Source organism: Olea europaea, chromosome 18, assembly GCF_002742605.1.
Source record: "Olea europaea var. sylvestris chromosome 18, O_europaea_v1, whole genome shotgun sequence".
In the NCBI taxonomy this organism is placed as follows: domain Eukaryota; kingdom Viridiplantae; phylum Streptophyta; class Magnoliopsida; order Lamiales; family Oleaceae; genus Olea; species Olea europaea.
In genome coordinates this window covers 22317348-22336242 of record NC_036254.1, presented here as the reverse complement: position 1 = coordinate 22336242, position 18895 = coordinate 22317348, and the positions used below count along the sequence as shown (strand labels likewise).

The window sequence follows — 18895 nt, the reverse complement described above, 5'->3', positions numbered from 1 at the left end:
ACCTCATACAGCTCTTTCTTCAGCCGCTCCACTTCTGCTTGCGCAACAGTAAGCTGGGCCTCAGCAGCTTTCTTCCCCTCCTTGCCTTTGTAGCTTTGGCCTGAGCCGCCCGCACGGCATTCCCATAATGCATCGCCTCCTCGAGGCGCTTGGCGAGGTCCTCCCTCTTAGAGTTCAGATCCTTCACCAAGCCCTCGAGCTAGATGCTTGTGCTTAGGGCCCGAGCCACACAGGCACTGTTCGCAGTCACCAGATCCTCAGCCGTGCAGGAGGCGGTGTGGTCCCTCCACTCTTCTGTCCAATATTTATTATGGACCACCGCCACCGCAGCTGTTTTGGGAGGAAGAGCCTCCAACACCTCCCTTACGGGCTCCTCAGGATTGGTGCCCAGGAAATCGACCTCCTTAGAGGGACGGGGCCTTTTTCTCCTCTGCTGCCCCAGAGCTTGATCAATGGGCACTGCAGCAAGGGGTGCTGTGTCCGAGGCAGCGACAGGCTCACTTGGAGCGGGCCTTCTCTCTGGGAGGGCCACCCCCGTGGGAATTGTGGTCTGCCTCAAAGCTAGGGGTAGCCTCGCCACAGTTGGGCGTCTGGGAGGGGCGGCACTCTTCTTACCCTTCCTTCGAAGGTCAGCCTCCAGGTCCTCCGGTACTTCCTCCTACGTCGGAGGCTGGAGCCTCTTACTGGCCTCCACCAACTCCTCCATTTGCTTTTTGTACGAGGAGGAGGAGGCCTTCAATGCCCATGCCTCAGCTATAATCTTCTGGATGGTCTTGAAGTCAGGGCGCACTGGCAGCTTCTTGTTAAAGTTATCTGCAAAGAAACAAATAAGGAATTAGTGCAAGTCTAGGAAGTTCGGAATAAAAAGTAAGGACTTCGGTCCCATTACCTTGAGACACCATTAAATCGTGAGTAATAAAATGGATGTTCTTCTGGATCAGCCTGTGGTAGGACGTCTTCTTCTGAGGCAGCTGATAAATGACACAGATGGTGTCGAAGTCCTCCGTTGACAGCTCGCACCAAAGAAGAGAACCTACAAAGGAAACATAACTGTTAGACACATGTCGAACCGAAGAGAAATAAAAGAAGCAACTACTATACTCACTAAGTGTTGAAAACTTCGTTGGAACTGTAAGAGGTGCCAGGGGGTCCCCCTCCATCGTGTCCCATCGCCCTGCTGCCCAGCACCATGAGCTCTTCCATTCTTTGATGGAGCTCGACAGATCGACCACGAATGGAGTGTGGGAACCCCATGACGTAAGGTAATACCAACCCCGGGTCTTATCCCCCCCCCCCCCGATAGTAACCTTGGGAATATAGAGGGTTTGAAAAATGGAAAGGGACATTTCCACCCCTAATGACGCCTCTTTCCACAACATCCAGGAGCCCACCATCTGGCTCCAAGAGTTCGGATTGAGCTGCGTCGGGGCTAGCCCATAGGACCTAAGCACCAACCTAAAGAATGGGTGAATAGGCAGCCTAAGTCCGGCCCTAAGGATCGCCTCACTAATGGCCACACAGCCCGGCCTTGGGTAATATGCTCTCTCTTCCGGCCCGGGGAGGATTAAGTCTACATTGTCAGGGATCCTATACTCTGTCCTAAGCCTCCCCAGGTCGGCCTCCCTTAATTTTGATGGATAGTCTGACGCCCCCCAATGCACAGAGGTATCTGGTGGGCTATCTGGTCGTTTCCATACGTTCTCCCCCCAATTATTACCCCATCTATTTTTGAGGAGGTCGCCACAATGGGCTCGTTCACCCTCACCATTTCTAAACCCCTCCTCGAACCAGAACTCCCCTCTGAGGCCATTCTTTAAAAATTTAAAAGCCTAAATAGGTGCTAAAACTTATGGGTTTGGAGGTTTTCCTAGCCGGAAACAGTGTAAGGTCGCCGGAAGTCTAGTTTTTCTCGTCGAAATTGCTTGCAAAACGTCGAAAATCACCAAAGTTTTGAGAGCAAAGTATAATCTAAGTTTCGCAAGGGTAGAAAGCCTGAGAAAACCCCAGAGTCCTCCTTTTATAGAAAAACAAGTCCGATCTCCACCGTTGAATTCAAATGCGATCAATCTAAGCCGTTCGCCGCATCCTCAATCTAGGCCACTGAAATGAAACGCCAGATTTGATCTACGCCCAAGATGTCGCTGTGACTTTCACGCTAACTTGAAACGCGTCACCTCGGTTACAACCAGCCGTCAATAATAATTAGTAGCCGTAGCAGCCTTTTAGGAAAATGGGCATGGCACCCAACTATCACCTTGAAAACACGCAACAGTTGTCAAATCATTTGACGTTTGGGTCGCCTCGGATTGAGCTCCTCCTCCAACTTTACAAAGCTTGGACGCACCTGACGCGAAGGCCCTATTGGGTCATCGCCTCGGACGCTGCGTTTCCTTCCATGCTTCACAAAGTTTCAACCATCTCCCAACGCGTCGACCTTTTAGGTCAGCGCACCGGTGGCAGATGAGCTCCTCCTCCAACTTTACAAAGCTTGGACACACCTGACTCGAATGCCCTATTGGATCATCGCCTCGGACGCTGCGTTTCCTCCCATGCTTCACAAAGTTTCAACCATCTCCCAACGCGTCGACCTTTTGGGTCAGCGCACCGGTGGCAGATGAGCTCCTCCTCCAACTTTACAAAGCTTGGACGCACCTGACTCGAAGGCCCTATTGGGTCATCGCCTCGGACGCTACGTTTCCTCCCATGCTTCACAAAGTTTCAACCATCTCCCAATGAGCTCCTCCTCCAACTTTACAAAGCCTGGACGCACTTGATGCGAAGGCCCTATTGGGTCATCGCCTCGGACGCTGCGTTTCCTCCCATGCTTCACAAAGTTTCAGCCATCTCCCAACGCGTCGACCTTTTGGGTCAGCGCACCGGTGGCAGATGAGCTCCTCCTCCAACTTTACAAAGCTTGGGCGCACCTGACGCGAAGGCCCTATTGGGGTCATCGCCTCGGACGCTGCGTTCCCTCCCATGCTTTACAAAGTTTCAGCCATCTCCCAACGCGTCGACCTTTTGGGTCAGCGCACCGGTGGCAGATGAGCTCCTCCTTCAACTTTACAAAGCTTAGACGCACCTGACATGAAGGCCCTTTTGGGGCATCGCCTCGGACGCTGCATCCCCTCCCATGCTTTACAAAGTTTCAGCCCTCTCCTAACGTGTCGGTCTACGGGGTTAGCGCACCGGTGGCAGATGAGCTCCTCCTTTAACTTTACAAAGCTTAGACGCACCTGACGCGAAGGCCCTTTTGGGGCATCACCTCGAACGCTGCGTCCCCTCCCATGCTTTACAAAGTTTCAGCCCTCTCCTAACGCGTCGGTCTGTGGGGTCAGCGCACCATATTCGCGAAGTTTCGGTGCACCTTACGCGACGTCCCATGCTGCTTGACCGCCTCGAATGTTACGCACAATAATGAAGCTTTGGCACATCTGCCTATTATCATAACCTCGATTGCTGCGACGGATCAACCCCCAAAACTCCCATGAATTGCGGTCCGGTCAGGAAAGCAAGTCCACGCATGATATAAATATTCATCCCCGGACTTAGGGGACCACTGTTATGCTCCGATTATATACGCCTCGGATACCGAAGTGTCATCTCACCTCCGAGGCCGAGATCAAGTGGACCCCCCGCAGCACCATTTATTCCGACCTGAAAACGACCCTTCCGAAGCTTCTCCGAAGTGATATAGCGATTCCTACTACTGATCTGCCGAAGCATCTCACCTCCGAGGTCGAGATCAAGTGGACCCCAGTTAGAAGATCCGCCGTCGATTTGAAAATTGTCCTACACCTAAGGCTTAAATTGATTTGACGTCTCCATGAGGTAGTTGATGTGACTTATCAACTTTATGTCAATTCAACTTAGAGGAAACCACTGTTATGCTCCAATTATATACGCCTCGGATACCGAAGTGTCATCTCACCTCCGAGGCCGAGATCAAGTGGACCCCCGCAGCACCATTTATTCCGACCTGAAAACGACCCTTCCGAAGCTTCTCCGAAGTGATATATCGATTCCTACTACTGATCTGTCGAAGCATCTCACCTCTGAGATCGAGATCAAGTGGACCCCGGTTAGAAGATCCGCCGCCAATTTGAAATTTGTCCTACACCTAAGGCTTAAATTGATTTGACGTCTCCATGAGGCTAGTTGATGTGACTTATCAACTTTATGTCAATTCAACTCAGAGGAAACAAACTGTCCGCCCACTCTACAAATGCGGCTGATTGACGCTTATGAGCAGACGCTTCATACCGTCAGATGTATACACGCGTTCCACATCCAACGGTTCATACCACCTATAAATACCCAAGGTTTGGCAAGAGGCAAAGGTACTGAAAATCTTAATACACAGCACTCCATAACAAGTTTATGTATTCTTCTCCCCCTTTATTGATTGATTTGCATACCCCCTGGGTACTGTTCCGATCACCCAAACCTGACTTGACCATCGGAGTGTATACGGCCGCCACCACCCCCGTTGGTTCCGGCCGTGTGCGCCTGACCATTTGCTGATTGTGCGCAGGGAGGAATACGTGGAGTAGCTTTCAGTTGGCCACGTGGAAGGACCAATTTCCGAGGTCAACATGTATCTTTTTCTTAACTATGTCAAGTAGAGTGTACACAATTTCTTTCTTTTCTTTAATATAAAAGCCACTTGTATATATTACAACCTTGTTATATATACATTATATATTTTTGTCCACTAAAACTTTTTTAGGAATGAGATATAAATGTGTACAAAATTCAATGCATAAAAATGTGTTAGATCAGAAGATAAACATATCTATATTATAAATTATGTCAAGCATAGAATAACAACAATACATGTGAATCTTGTAATTAAGCAAAATGAAAAGAAGGAGAGCGAAAATGGCTATGGGTTCATATAATCAAAATGCTTATTGTAGAGGTTTAAGTACTCTGTGGATAATTATATTCACACAACATTTTTTTTTATAACTATACCACATTTTATTTACAAGAAATATTTTCAATATTTGCTCACTTTTACTTTTATGTCAACTTTTTTCTCATCGAATTGTTATTTTTAACCTTAATTAATTAACATATTTTATCTCTAATCACGATTTTTCACCCAAATATGCTACTAATGTGCATTGAAAAGATGGACAAATATTTGCTTGACTTTTGTATAAATTATCTATTTCGATTATTTAAAAATACGAGAGAGAGAGAGAGAGAGGGATGTGCCTTTTTGGACCTTGTAGCAAATATTTTGGATGAAAACTATCTCTATAGAGAAGACATAAAAATCAATGGGAAGTGCTATATGTACATAATTGTTTACATAATTGTGTCTATAATTACACGTGACACTACATCCAACCTTTAATTCAAATCTCACACTTGCATATCAACAACCGGATGATTGTCACATCACATTATGAACATCATTATGTGCAATAATTATGTACAAATAAAATTTTCCAAAATTAATAGAAGGTTGATAATAAAAATTTAGAAAAGAAAAAAGTTGAAAACATGTGTAAAAATAAGAAAAAATTAGATGTATGCATTGTAATTAAAATGTAGCGTAGTTAACAAAATTTGTGGTGTGAATATATTTACCCTAAGTCTAATAAGCAAAAGGTCTAAAATATCCATACAAGTAAAATGACAATTTTACCCATCTATCAATATTAAAATGACAAATACATATACTATAATTAATTATGCTAATAATACAATCTGAGCATGTATGATTAGGGTATATTTAGCCTATCATAAGAATAAAGCTTATTTGTTAGAAAAATGTTGACATCTTTGTTGACATTCACTCACATGCGATGGGACCGACGTGAATGAAAAATGCAAAAAAAGTACACTCACCCCCCTCCCATTACGAGTGTCTATCAGGCCTCACTGTCAAGATAGCATGGTCCATATCATAAACTCTTGGAAGAATATGCTAAGCATATCGTATGAGGGAGGTGGGATTTGGGAATAAAGTGTCATTGAATTCGTATTAATGCCATAATTTAAGCAAAATAAAGTTGTTTAATAGATATTCCACATAAGAACAATGTTCAATTGTTCTTGATGTATTGAAATTGTCCCAAAAATTGTCATAACCCTACAGATTTCAGGATATTATTGTCTCCATAAGCATTTGTTTAGGAGAAAAAAAATAATTTTTCTTATATTTGTTAGGAGAAAAAAATTAATCGCTGTATTAAACTATTAAAATCATGCTAATATGTATATATAATCAATTCCAAATTTATTGAAAGTAAGACAACTTTAATTAAAATTCCATTTTTTGTTACAGGCAAACCCAGTGAAGACACAATTAATTTGACGAAATTGGTGAGCCCTTAACATTTTTATCTTTTATTTGATTATTTTTTTAAATTTTTGTGAAATATCAATAACGTTTTTTCAATTAACATATTTAAATATTAATAATCTTAATGACAAGACTATACAAATATTTATGAAGAGTTTAAGTCCTGATATTTTTCTATTTATATGGTGTACTTTAATATAATATATATGTCAAAAAGTGGATTTCCCATGATGATGTATAATTCTAGAAAAAGTAATTTTATTCTCAAAAAATAAATAAATAGAAATTTTGAGTGAGAAATAAATTGTGGTTAATTATTTTAATTTGCTCAAATAATTTATAGAATTATTAATAATCATAGATTAAGTCAAATTTTCAAATGAAATTTTATTTACCTATGTTTGGCCCCTAATTTTTCAAAAACCCATTTTTTTAAAACTAATTTTCAACCATATTTTCCCATAAAATAATTTACACAAATAAAAAAAATTCAATCATGCATTTTTCAAAAAAAATCACTATCCTATAACACATTTTCTTACTAAAATAGGGGTCAAATTGAGGTTACATTGTCAAAGTATCGCAAGGGCAGCCCTCAAGGTGTGCAATACTTTTATTGAACGATTTTTACTTTTTACCTTTATTCTTTTCACGATTCCATCAATGCTTTTATTAACACTAGTTTCTGGTCATGCAGTGCATGGCTTGAATTTTCTTGAAGGTGATATTAGTGTGTTGACTTATTTGAGTATTAAGTATTCATGAAAGAGAATTACATTGAATAAATTTTTGGAAAGTGAAGAAAATATTTAGTTGGTGTATAAGGTCGTCTGACAAGAAAACAATAAAGATAAAGAGATAATTATATGAAGAAAAGTATAAGATATGTTAACCCTGGATATAAAATATTGAAAGTAGTTCAAAATAATAATTTTTGTTATGAATTTTGAAAGAGCCGTTTTATTGAGATTAACTTCAAAAGCAAAAAAAAATGAATAAATAAATAAATAAGATAAAAGATAAGCAAGGGTAAGACAGATTTAAACATAGTCCCCCAACTATTAATTTTATGGAAATGTGTAGGACCATGACTTGTCTTCGTCGTTATTAGCGCAATCATCTTTGAAGTTACCAGGCAATTGCGGGGGAGAATTGACTTTGACAAAACAAACTGCTTGTTGCCTTTCTTTAGCAGAGAGGACTGGAAAAGTTTGAGCTTTTTTTCTTTTCCTCAACGCCATCCATTTCTATACCAAACATGTCATCAGCATCCCCTCCCTCCAGTTTATCCCAAATGTTTAATCTAGTCTTCTTCTTCCTTTATCCTCTTCTTTGCACCTTAGCAGTTCATTCCGCAGATAATTACCCCACAGGGGATATAGCTATTAACTGTGGTTCAACTGGCATTTCAACCGCCTTCAATAACAAAGAATGGACTGGAGATATAACAGAATCAAAATCTACTTCCTCACTTGTGATAAAAGGCTCATCCACCGCCTCAACTGCCTTCCATAATTTCGTTTCAACAGATCCCATTCCCTACAAGACAGCTCGAATCTCTTTCAAGCAATTCTCCTACACGTTTAGTCCAGGTCAGAAACTTATTCGTCTTCACTTCAGTTTGGCTTCTTACCGACGTTACAAAAAATTTAAGGATTTGTTCACTGTCGAAACTGGGGCTTTCACCCTCCTTAGAAACTTTAGTGCTTCACTAACTGCTGATGCCCTCGGCGTGAAGTCTTTGGTTAAGTAGTATTGCATGAATATAGAACAGAATCAACCTCTGAGTATAATTTTCTCTCCTGAACACAGTCAATCTGATAAAACTTATGCTTTTATAAATGGAATAGAGGTATTATCCATGCTTAGTGATCTTTATTACTCTCATGATGATGATGATCTTGGAGCCCGAGTGGTTGGCCAAAAATCTCGATTCTATATTGATAAGAGCACTGCGCTTGAAATTATGCAGCGATTAAATTTCAAATGGGACCCTATTCCTTATCTTGGCATGTTTGGGAAATGGGCAACAGTTCCAGATGAAAAGATCAAAGATTTTACCTGGAAAACGTCCGTGGATGTTGGATTCGGATACTTGCTCAGGCTTCATTTCTGCGAGAGGAGGCTTCATTTCTGCTAGAGGGGACTTCAGATGGCAGAGACTAGAAACAGCGTATTCAGTGTCTCCATAAATGACATGATTGCAGAAACTAATGTTGATATTGGCAAAGAGAGGAGCGTCGTCAGTGGAATCCATTTGCACAGAGACTATATGGTGATGGTGAAAGGAAACAAAGAAGATGGCAGGCGTGATCTATCAATTTCCCTGCAGTTAAAGGATGAATTGGTAAGTGAACTCTTCAGAGGATTGGAGATATTGAAGTTGAGCAACCACGATAATAGTCTTGCAAGTCCAAACCCCTCCCCTCCCAGACGATCTTCAAAATCCGCTACACTGCTAAATTTACTGTCATTTTTTGGTCATGGAAATGCAATTGCTACTGGTGCAGTAATTATAATCTCCCTAGTCAACATCATTACTTATAAGTTGCGGAAAATTTGGGAAGATAACTGTACTGACTCTGGATGCAAACCATCAGGCTTGACTGAAAAACTATGTCGTCCTTTTTCACTTACTGAGATCCAATCAGCTACTGAGAACTTCAATGATGCACTTGTAACTGGGAGGGGTGGATTTGGCAAAGTATACAGAGGATTTATTAGTAAGGAGCAAAAGATTGTAGCCATAAAACGATTAAAATCAAATTCCAGGCAAGGGGCACGTGAGTTTTGGACAGAGGTCGAAACCCTTTCGAAGCTCCAACACACTAATATCATTTCTTTAATCGGATACTGCAATGAGTGCCAAGAAATGATCCTTCTCTATGAATATGTCCCTAATGGTACATTGGCTGACAATCTCTTTGGACTCGGTGGAGAGAGTGATTATCACTCCTCTCTCTCTTGGGAGCAGCGACTGAGGATCTGCACTGGGGTAGGCCGAGGATTAGACTACCTTCACACTGGCAATGATCAAGGAATCATACACCGTGACATAAAGGCTTCAAACATCCTGCTGGATGAAAATTTGGAGTCTAAGATTTCAGATTTCGGGTTGGCCAAAGCTCGAAAGAGAAATCGGGTGCAAAGCTATGTCAGCACTAACGTTAAAGGTACATTTGGGTATTTTGACCCAGACTATTTCAGAACCCGTAGGTTGACAAGGAAGAGTGACACATATGCCTTTGGGGTTGTGTTGTTGGAAGTATTGTGCGGAAGACCAGCACTGGATCGAAGAGTCAAAGAGGATGAGCAGGGGCTCACCATTTGGGCTCAAGATTGCATCAGCAAAGGAGTAATTGATCAGCTTGTTGCTCCAAGTCTGAGGCCCAAATATCACCAGAGAGCCTGATGACATTTCTTGAAGTTGCTAAAAGATGCTTGCATGATGAACCAAATAAACGGCCTACAATGGCTCAAGTTGTGGTACAACTTGAGTCTGCACTGGAGCAGCTGGAAAGCTCAAAATCTTCTGCTCCAGAGATAGCCTGTTCTGATAGTGTCGTGTCTTGTGCTGGGGAAACTCTCCATTCAATTAGCGCCGAGATAGAAGAAAAGTCCTCTGTGGATGAGCAGAATATGCCACTCTCTCTTTCTGAAAGAAGCAAAATGGTTCAGAATGCTGAGCCATCCGGCAGAGAAGCACAAGTGTATAAGAGAAACAAAACTGCTTATAAGCTACCACGGTTTTTGCCATGGAATGCATTATGGAAAAGGGCAAACATAACAAAGAAAAGCCAATTATCAATACCAGGTATTGAATGACCGCACACAACTTTGATAATAACTTCGTAATTGGAAGAGATTTCAAGTGGTTGTCTCAGAAACTCACCCAAAGCTCAATAAGAAGAAATAGATGCAGTTTAATATACTATATATTCTTGTCGTGTGGTCTGTTATCTGTTTACCTTGTGGATTCATTACGATAAAGCGTACGTAGAAACATTTATAATTGGAGCAGCCAAGCCTGAAATTAATCTTAGGCTTGTCTGAGACATCTATTTCTTATAAGTTCTATCTGTGTGTTTGTGTGAATGCAAATGTCTCAGATATTATTATCAAAATGCATCTCATTTTTTGATGTTTCAGTAAATGTAGAAATGAAAAGGAGCACCAAAAAAGGATTCATATGATCCCAAATTTTTTGGAAGTAAAACTTTTATATTTTGTTGTTGTTTTAGTTGAGAAATAGTGATTTCTGTCATTAATGGATGTCTTCTGAGATTTATCTAGTAATAAACATTGTATGTACGTTCCTCATAATTGAGCTCTTAATTGAGCCTGGCAGATCACTGTAAATTATTTCTGTCAAGCTTGGTTCCTTTGATAATTAAGACAGTCAAGCTTGAGCAAACTTATTTATTAGTCAAAGTCCAAATTTGAATAGCACTAGGTTCAATCTAATTTAAGTCTCACAATAAATGAAGGAATTATCTTGCAGAATATTTTGGACAGGAAGTTGAATCGCATAGATTTGATCTGGCTACAATTGCAGCTGCAACTAATAACTTTTCGCTTCCAAATGAAATTGGAGCAGGTGCATCTGGTACTGTTTATAAGGTGAGGTTTGCTTTACCTTGTTTTGCTAGGAAATTAAGACGGTGATGTGAAGTTCAATCTTTCTGCTAATGCTATTCTATCGGTGTAGGGTCTGTTATCTACAGGACAGGAAGTAGCTGTTAAAAGGCTTTCATCAAATTCCTACCAAGCCGACAGTGTTCTTAAAAATGAGGTTCTTTTGCTTTCCAAACTTCAGCATCCAAACCTCATTAAACTACTTGGATATTGTCTTCATGGACAAGAAAGGATGCTTGTACATGAGCTCATGGAGAAAAAATCTCTAAATGCTTGCCTATTTGGTTAGATTCCAGTCAGCCTCTCATTTTCCAAAGACTACACTTTAGATTCTAGAATATAATTTTCTTACTTCTACATTACTTAAATACTGATAAACATATATGAGCTAACTTGACTTGAAATGAGACAGGTGAAACAAGACATAAACTTGGATGGACCATACGTTTCGAAATCGTTATTGATATTGCTCGTGGAATTCTTCATCTTCATCAAGATTCAGGATTGAAAATTATTCACAGATGTATCCAAGCAAGTACTATTTTACTCAACAAAGAGATGAAGCCTAAAATTTCAGCTTTCGGTATAGCTAGAACTTTAGAAGAACATCAAACTGAAACGAGTACCTCAAGGATTTTTGGGTCATAGTAAGTATCAAGACAACCATGCGTGCTTTTAACTCTACCTCCATCTAAAGTAGCACACTAATTTGTGTAATTTGTTCAATATTTGTATGCAGTGATTATACGTCTCCAGAATATATCATGGAAGGTATATTCTCAATTAAGTCAGACGTGTTTAGTTTTGGAGTTCTTGTCCTAGAGATTGTGAGTGGAAGAAGCATTAGTTCTTTTCCTGACCTTATGTATTGTGTAAGTAAAGGAACTAACTTTAAGATTATTCTCGTACGTAATACTTGATGTCACCAAATTATACACTAAGAAATGAGTTGTTATATATTTAGTAACTGTTCAGGACTGGAAGACGTGGAACGGAGGAAAAGCATTAGAATTATTAGATAAATCAATGAAGGGTGAGTTTCCAGCAGATGAAGCATTAAGATGTATCCAAGTTGGACTTTTATGTGTCCAAAAACGACGAGATGATCGACCAACAATGCAATCAGTACTTGAGATGTTGGAAGGAGAAGTTCCGTTGTTGCCACAACCATTACCACCACCAATGTTGAAAATGAAACATACTCAGTTTGATGATGAGGACTTAGATCGACTCAACCAATGATGTAACTATTACAACGTTAAAGTGTCAGTAGAAAGCATGTCCACAAGACTGCAACCTTGTTGTTCTGTTTTTGGGGTGTCTTTCATTTGATTGTCAACAAAGAAACATTATTAATCTTATGAAGCTGTTTCATAGTTGTATGCTATGCATAAACCATAGAGTAGTTCTTTGCATGTAATTCATATAAATACGATAGTAATATATAGTTCTCTCTTACGTCCTTTCTTTGAGTTTGAACAGTTGTAATGACATTCAAATCCTCCATTTGAAGATAAGATTATTTCTCTTTTACTTAGCTAAATTGTTTTATTAGACAATTTTGATATGATAGACATAATAAGCTCATTTGTTACAAATGCTAAGATTGCATTTAAAGTTGAGTATGAATGAAAATTAAGAACTATCAAGTAATCTAACCATTAGAGTAAAAAATGACACATTATTGCCCAAAAAAATAATAATAATAATAAATAAAAAAGTCACAAACTAAATTTTTATACACACTTTTAACATTATAAAAAACAAGAGAATATTATGAAAACTTATTAAAATTAAAAAAACATTTTTTTTCGTGTACAAAAGAAAATATAGATATTAAACGGTGCAATATTATCACACGCCTTACTGGCAGCCACAGTGTGAGGGTTCAATTCCTGAAACATGGAATTGGACTTCTTGTAGGAGTAGTGTACAGACAGCTCTTGTTCCCTGACTTGTTGGGGCACATCTCGCGATTTACCTCCTTCACAAAGTTCTAGGGGCGGGGAAGTGGGGGCCCTAAAGGTTAGAGTTCAACCTTTTTTCTTTTTTATTAAACGGTGCAATAATATACAAGAAGTAAATTGCCGTCCCCTACAGCTACAAGAGAGATGTGGAAGTTTGCCTTTTTTGGTAGCCCTATAGTTGGTCCACAAAGTACAAACCTCTATTTAAGTCCAGTGCTGAATAGAAGGAACTAATGACTAGTTTTAAATATGGAGGAATACCTCTACTTTTTTACAAAGTTATTAGATTCACATTGACTTGGGCGAGGTACTGAGTCTCAAGTTGTAGTTGAAGAGGTGGATCAGTTGGTCATTAATTTAAAGTTATTAAAAAACATCTAAAGTATAAATTTTTTTTAGGCAAAATTAATGTTTTTAAGTTATTTATTACTAATTATTTAAGTCTATTAAATAAAGTAAAATGGTGGACAATAACAATTTTAAATATATAGTTGGAAAATTATAAATGATTTGTGACATATTACACAAAAGTAAAAATAAACTATTGTGAGTTCTAGTTGTAAGGAGTCAATCATTTTACTTGGACCCAAAAATTTTAAAGGAAAAATTAGATGCACCTATTTTCAACTTCTTTTTTCAACAATTAGATACTAGAATTTTTTCTTTTTAAAAATCATGTGTACCCCTTCCCTACACTAACCTTAACTTCAAATTCATTTCCTCCCAAAATTTCCCTATAGTCCCAAACAGTCGATCACCACATCCTAAGCCAATGATCGTTGGCCGCCACTGTCCTCCTCTTCCTCGTTGTAAGCGTGAAAGTGGATCCATGGTTGTCAAATGCGAAAGCATAAGTGAGATGTAGATCTATGGCTGTTGAAGGCGTTGAAGTCGTGACGGCCAACGTGAACCAAGTTTGACACCCTCGATGGCGATGGTGCTACATGCCAATGTCCCTACATTGTGCCTCTTGGCTATGTTGTGCACCCCTATGTAGATCCCATAGTTCTACTCCTTGTTTTCCAACATGTAATTGCTTCAGATGATTGTCGAAGGCGATTTTAGGGAGACTGGGAGACAGTGGTGGTGATTCTTGGTAGTGGTGAAGAGGTGACAGTAGCGTTTGGATGGTGCCGATGATGGTGTGGTAGTGGCAATTGAGTAATGCCAACGGTGGTAGACTAGTAGGGTGGAATAAAGAGCATTTGTGTCCAATTATTTGGGTAACTGTGATCAATAAAATGAGTAATTTATAACAAATAAATAATATGTAACTTAAAATATGTGTAATTTGTGACTAAATTCATAATTGTAATTCACAAATTTTTAATTTGTGACTGTGATAATAAATTATGACCGAGCTACTTGTTCCCAGCATTTACATGCCCGGTTACAAATGAAATTTCCCCATAAATTATGTGTGACTTGTGATCGTAGCCTGATTAATTAAATTATTTTTTTACAAAATTTTATCGAAGTTCACAAAATGTGACCAAACTTTTATCAGGTCACAAATTGTGACCACTTGATTTTTGGAAAAAAAAAACTACAAGTTTATTTAGTTTAGAAAATGTTACTTGATATCTTTGTAGTTGCGTAATTATCTCAATTTTAGATGAGAATTTTGAAATTCGGTCAAATCAATCAACTGGGCCAACAGGTTTAACATAAAATTGCTGGTTGTCCTAGTCAAAGCCCAGTTATGACCGAGTCAAATGCATTCCAATAAATTGGTCCTTTTCAATGAGAGTCGTCAGACCTGACCTGTCGATTTGAGCCATGTTTAATAACATTGATTTTTTGCGCCTCCGACTTCATAAATTAAGTTCCTAGCTTTGCTACTGAGTAAGACGTCAACCACGATTTGTTGCTGTATTGCGAACTCCGACGGTATGTTTCGATCCCTTGTCAATACGGTCTTTTTGCCAACATGAACCGCCAAATCTCTTTACCGTTTCCCTATTGGTTGCAAAGTTGGTTGAAGTACATATCTTGCACCCTATTTTGGCTTGGGATTGGTAACTTCTTGTGTACACGGTGCTTGATGGGGCGAGCAAACTTAGGCATTGAACCTTGTCTATGCGTGCAATTCTTTGCCTTGTGAGGCGTGACATGTGGGCAACATAGTAGTTTTATTCTTAGATTTGTTGAGTGCTGATTTAAGCATTGATGGTCAACATTATACGTTGTAAATATCATTGGAGGCAAAACTTTGCTGTTTCAAGTTCGTGAGAAAATCCTGTGAGTGTTCATTGGGTCAAATACTTTAAAACTTAAAATTCTAGTCATTAGAAGTAATAAAAGGATATTACATCGCATTAATCATGTAGCAGAAATCAAGTTTGCCATGGGAAAGAAAGGAAGATCGAATAATAACCCAATCTAATACTGCCCAATGTGCATTTGACACGGAACCTTAGGTCCAGCACAATGTTAAAAGAGAGGCCATGCCGTGTTGACATTTACATTCAAGTTCTCACGTGTAAAATAAACAAGAGAGTGATAAATGATGCAGCTAAAGTGTAAACAGAGACGACCTGTCCCGAATCATTCTAATGAACCCGACGTATCGTACGTCGATGATAGATACTAGCTACAGTCGGACCCACCACCAAGACAATTTTGACCTGCTTTAATTGACATATTTTTATAAAAAAATTTGATAGATTTTCCTCCGAAATATGAACTAAAATCCTCTGAAGTATAATCAAATTTTCCAAACAGGTATATGTAATTTAAAATAGGGTACACTAACCCCTCAAAACACAATTATTCAAAATACTACACTGACAATTTGACCTTTGCAATTATTTACAAACAAAAGTTCCCAAATGCATAATATATACAAAACACAACAGGCCCATAACATGGATAAATAATTTACAATTTATGCCTTTCTGACAAAAAATGCAAGAATCCCAAAAACATAAACTATATGAACTAACAAGATGAAACATATAACGATTGACAATGTATGGCTCAACTCGGTAGATCAATGGGCTCCAACGCTGCTCAACTCAACTACTATCTGATAAGAAAAATGGTGATAAAAATGTATGAGCCTACAACTCAGTAAGTAGATATTTCGCAAATAAGTTTATATTTTTCATTTATGCCAACTTTCTAAAAACTAATATATAATAAAAATATCCTTTTACGGTACTATAAGTTAAAATCTTTATTCTTTAAATTGAAGTAACTAAATTCTGTAATCTGAAAATTGATAACTTGTAACTTACTGAAAATCACACAAAAAAGGTACCCAAAATAACCTTACTCATGTATCGATTAATACCGACTTAGACGACAAATTTATTATATTCTGAAAATCTAAAATTCTGTAATTCTAGTCATGCACGCGCAGAGCTACCCAAAGGCTATAATATGATCATAAACTATAGAAACACATTCATAATAATGCAGAACGGGTAAAATAACTATAACTGATCATATATTGTTGGAAACATATTCGCACCAGTGCAGAATGGGTGAAATAACCATATGTGGTCATACACTGTTGAAACACATTCATTACAGTGTAAATTAGGGTAAAATCACCTGAGTACTTTATGGTAGTTTTAAAAATAACTTTAAATATGCTGAAATATTTAATATTCATATAACATGCTAATCAAAATGATTTAATTGGATTGAATTTAATTTTAAAAATAACTTATTATAAATCCACTTTATTCTGAAAATCATGCTGTCAAATCAACTATATGAAATAATAAATTTTTTGATTTAATATAAACTTATTAAATACTAAGTTCTGAAAAATAGGTTTATATCCACTTACAAGTCAAGCTATAGGCTATGAAGGTCGATAATTTTTTCCAATTTCCTCGTCATTACCTTAAATATGATACCAAATAACCCATCTAACAACTACCATTCCAAATATTCTTAACATTTAACTATGAAATATTAGAACTTAACGTCTTGGAACTTGAATATAATCTTTAATCTCCTTCACAATTGGAACTAATTCTACTTTCTAGTCCTTTCACTAATCTTTAAATTATCGGAATTACCTTTCTCCCAAACATAAAAACAATACTTTCTTCTAATCTAGTGAAATTCGAATTCTCACATGCACCAATCTAATTTATATCTTATTCCACAAATTCATTTTTCGAAGTTAATATTCCATCATCATAATCATTTCTCCTAATTATACTTATTCAAAAATCCCAAATAAAAATTTAGGGTTTGCCAAAAATTAGCATAACTTACCTTGATACAAAAATCTTTTACAAATCAAAAAGATCGGCTGGAAATCATATTCTTTCCTTCAATTTGAAAATTAACCCAACCAATTCCCAAGAACCCTAGAAAATTTACCATAACCATTCCATAAAATTTTAATCTTTACCTCTTGAAGAATTAAATAAATAAGCTTCAAGTAGTCAGCACAAAATTTCTTCCTTCTTTTTGCCTTCTTCTCCTCCACCACCCCCGGCACAAAATTTCTTCCTTTTTCTTGATTTTTCTACTTCCCAACTTCTGCCCGATTTCTACTCTGTCTGTGTGTGTGTGTGTGTGTGTTTTTTTTTTTTTTTTAAACAATTGAAAATGGGTTTAATGGTAATAAAATAAGTGGCCACTAACTCTAAATTGCAAAGGAGGTCCCTCTTCTTCAGTATAATATGAAGTTGAATTCTAAACTTCCAAAAATATATAAGTAGATCCCAAAATTTTATTTTGTCCACCTTAAACCTTCAACATATTTTTCATAATAAATTAAGTCCCAAATAAAATAATTTATTTTATTTTAGTCCCTATTTGACTTTGATTTTGACAATTTAACTATTGACCTATGACCAGAAAAATTTGAATCGTAACATAAACAATAACAAATATGGCATTATCAATGGAAATTCATATACGAATTAATTATTTAGAAGAATAATTGAAGAATAATCTCCAGTGATTTAATATTCATAAAACAACCCACTTACAAGAAAATCGTAACTAAACTTTTAAAATAATATAAACTCTAAAAAAAACCCATCTATCAAAAATCCTAATCCAAATGAACTCCTAATTTATTAAGAAACATTATGAAATATTGGTATCTATCATTCTCCATAAGCCCTAAACCCTAAACTCTAAAAAAAACCCATCTATTAAAAATCCTAATCCAAATGAACTCCTAATTTATTAAGAAACATTATGAAATATTGGTATCCATCATTCTCCATAAGAGACTCTCCCAAATCTTGCGCTACATTATCATCTGATTCCTTGTAATGATATAGCACTCCCTACTCAATAAGTTTGCAAGATCATATTAGAAAGTTCCTCTAGCAAATGTTGAATTATTATCACACCAAAAAATATGTCCCGCTATATCTTTGCTGTAAAATCATGTATTTCTCATCCAATTGAAATTGTTTGTTTCCTTGGTTCACAAAAACATCTTGGGGAGACACTAATTCAATTATATTATTATCATCAATTTCAATGTAAATTTTAATTTCCTTAGCTTCACTCTCATCATCAAAATTTGGAATGACAACGTGTCTGTCATCATTGAAATTCAATATTTCATTTCTCTCGACATTGTCAACCTCATAAAAACTTGGCACACCTAAATTTATTTAAATCCAAAACGTTATTGACTTCACTTTCTTCATAGAAAATTGATAGACCAACATAATCTCCTGCTGAGTCAACCCAAACTTAAAACGTCCGAACAAGAATCTTATTATGCTTTTCCTTAGCACCTGTTGCTCTACCCATCCCATAATTGGTAGAGCACCAGGTGCTAAAGGAAATTTCAAATTGTACTCACATTCTCAAAGAAAATTAATTAGAATTGAGACAGTGCTCTTCTCATGCATCAAGAATTTACGGTGCATAAAATAGAGATGTACAGTCCTACAATACACAAAGAGCATACAACACGGCACATCTAAACAGTTATTCCTTAAAAAAAAAAATTCCTCAAATAATTGCTGTATAATTATCGACT

General features: G+C 37.7%; 2 protein-coding genes across 2 annotated transcripts; both read left to right on the top strand.

The window, feature by feature from the left end:
* The first annotated feature begins 8196 nt into the window (after positions 1 to 8196).
* Positions 8197 to 10510, top strand: LOC111367795 (putative receptor-like protein kinase At5g39000). The gene has a single exon (XM_022988856.1). The coding sequence runs from the start codon at positions 8469 to 8471 to the stop codon at positions 9726 to 9728; it is 1260 nt and encodes a 419-aa protein (XP_022844624.1). The 5' UTR covers positions 8197 to 8468; the 3' UTR covers positions 9729 to 10510.
* On the top strand, positions 9728 to 12462 carry LOC111366868 (cysteine-rich receptor-like protein kinase 18). Its single transcript, XM_022987556.1, has 7 exons — positions 9728 to 10130; positions 10610 to 10670; positions 10804 to 10936; positions 11025 to 11235; positions 11364 to 11598; positions 11691 to 11823; positions 11927 to 12462. The coding sequence occupies exons 1-7, from the start codon at positions 9728 to 9730 to the stop codon at positions 12191 to 12193; spliced, it is 1443 nt and encodes a 480-aa protein (XP_022843324.1). The 3' UTR covers positions 12194 to 12462.
* Positions 12463 to 18895: the final 6433 nt, after the last annotated feature.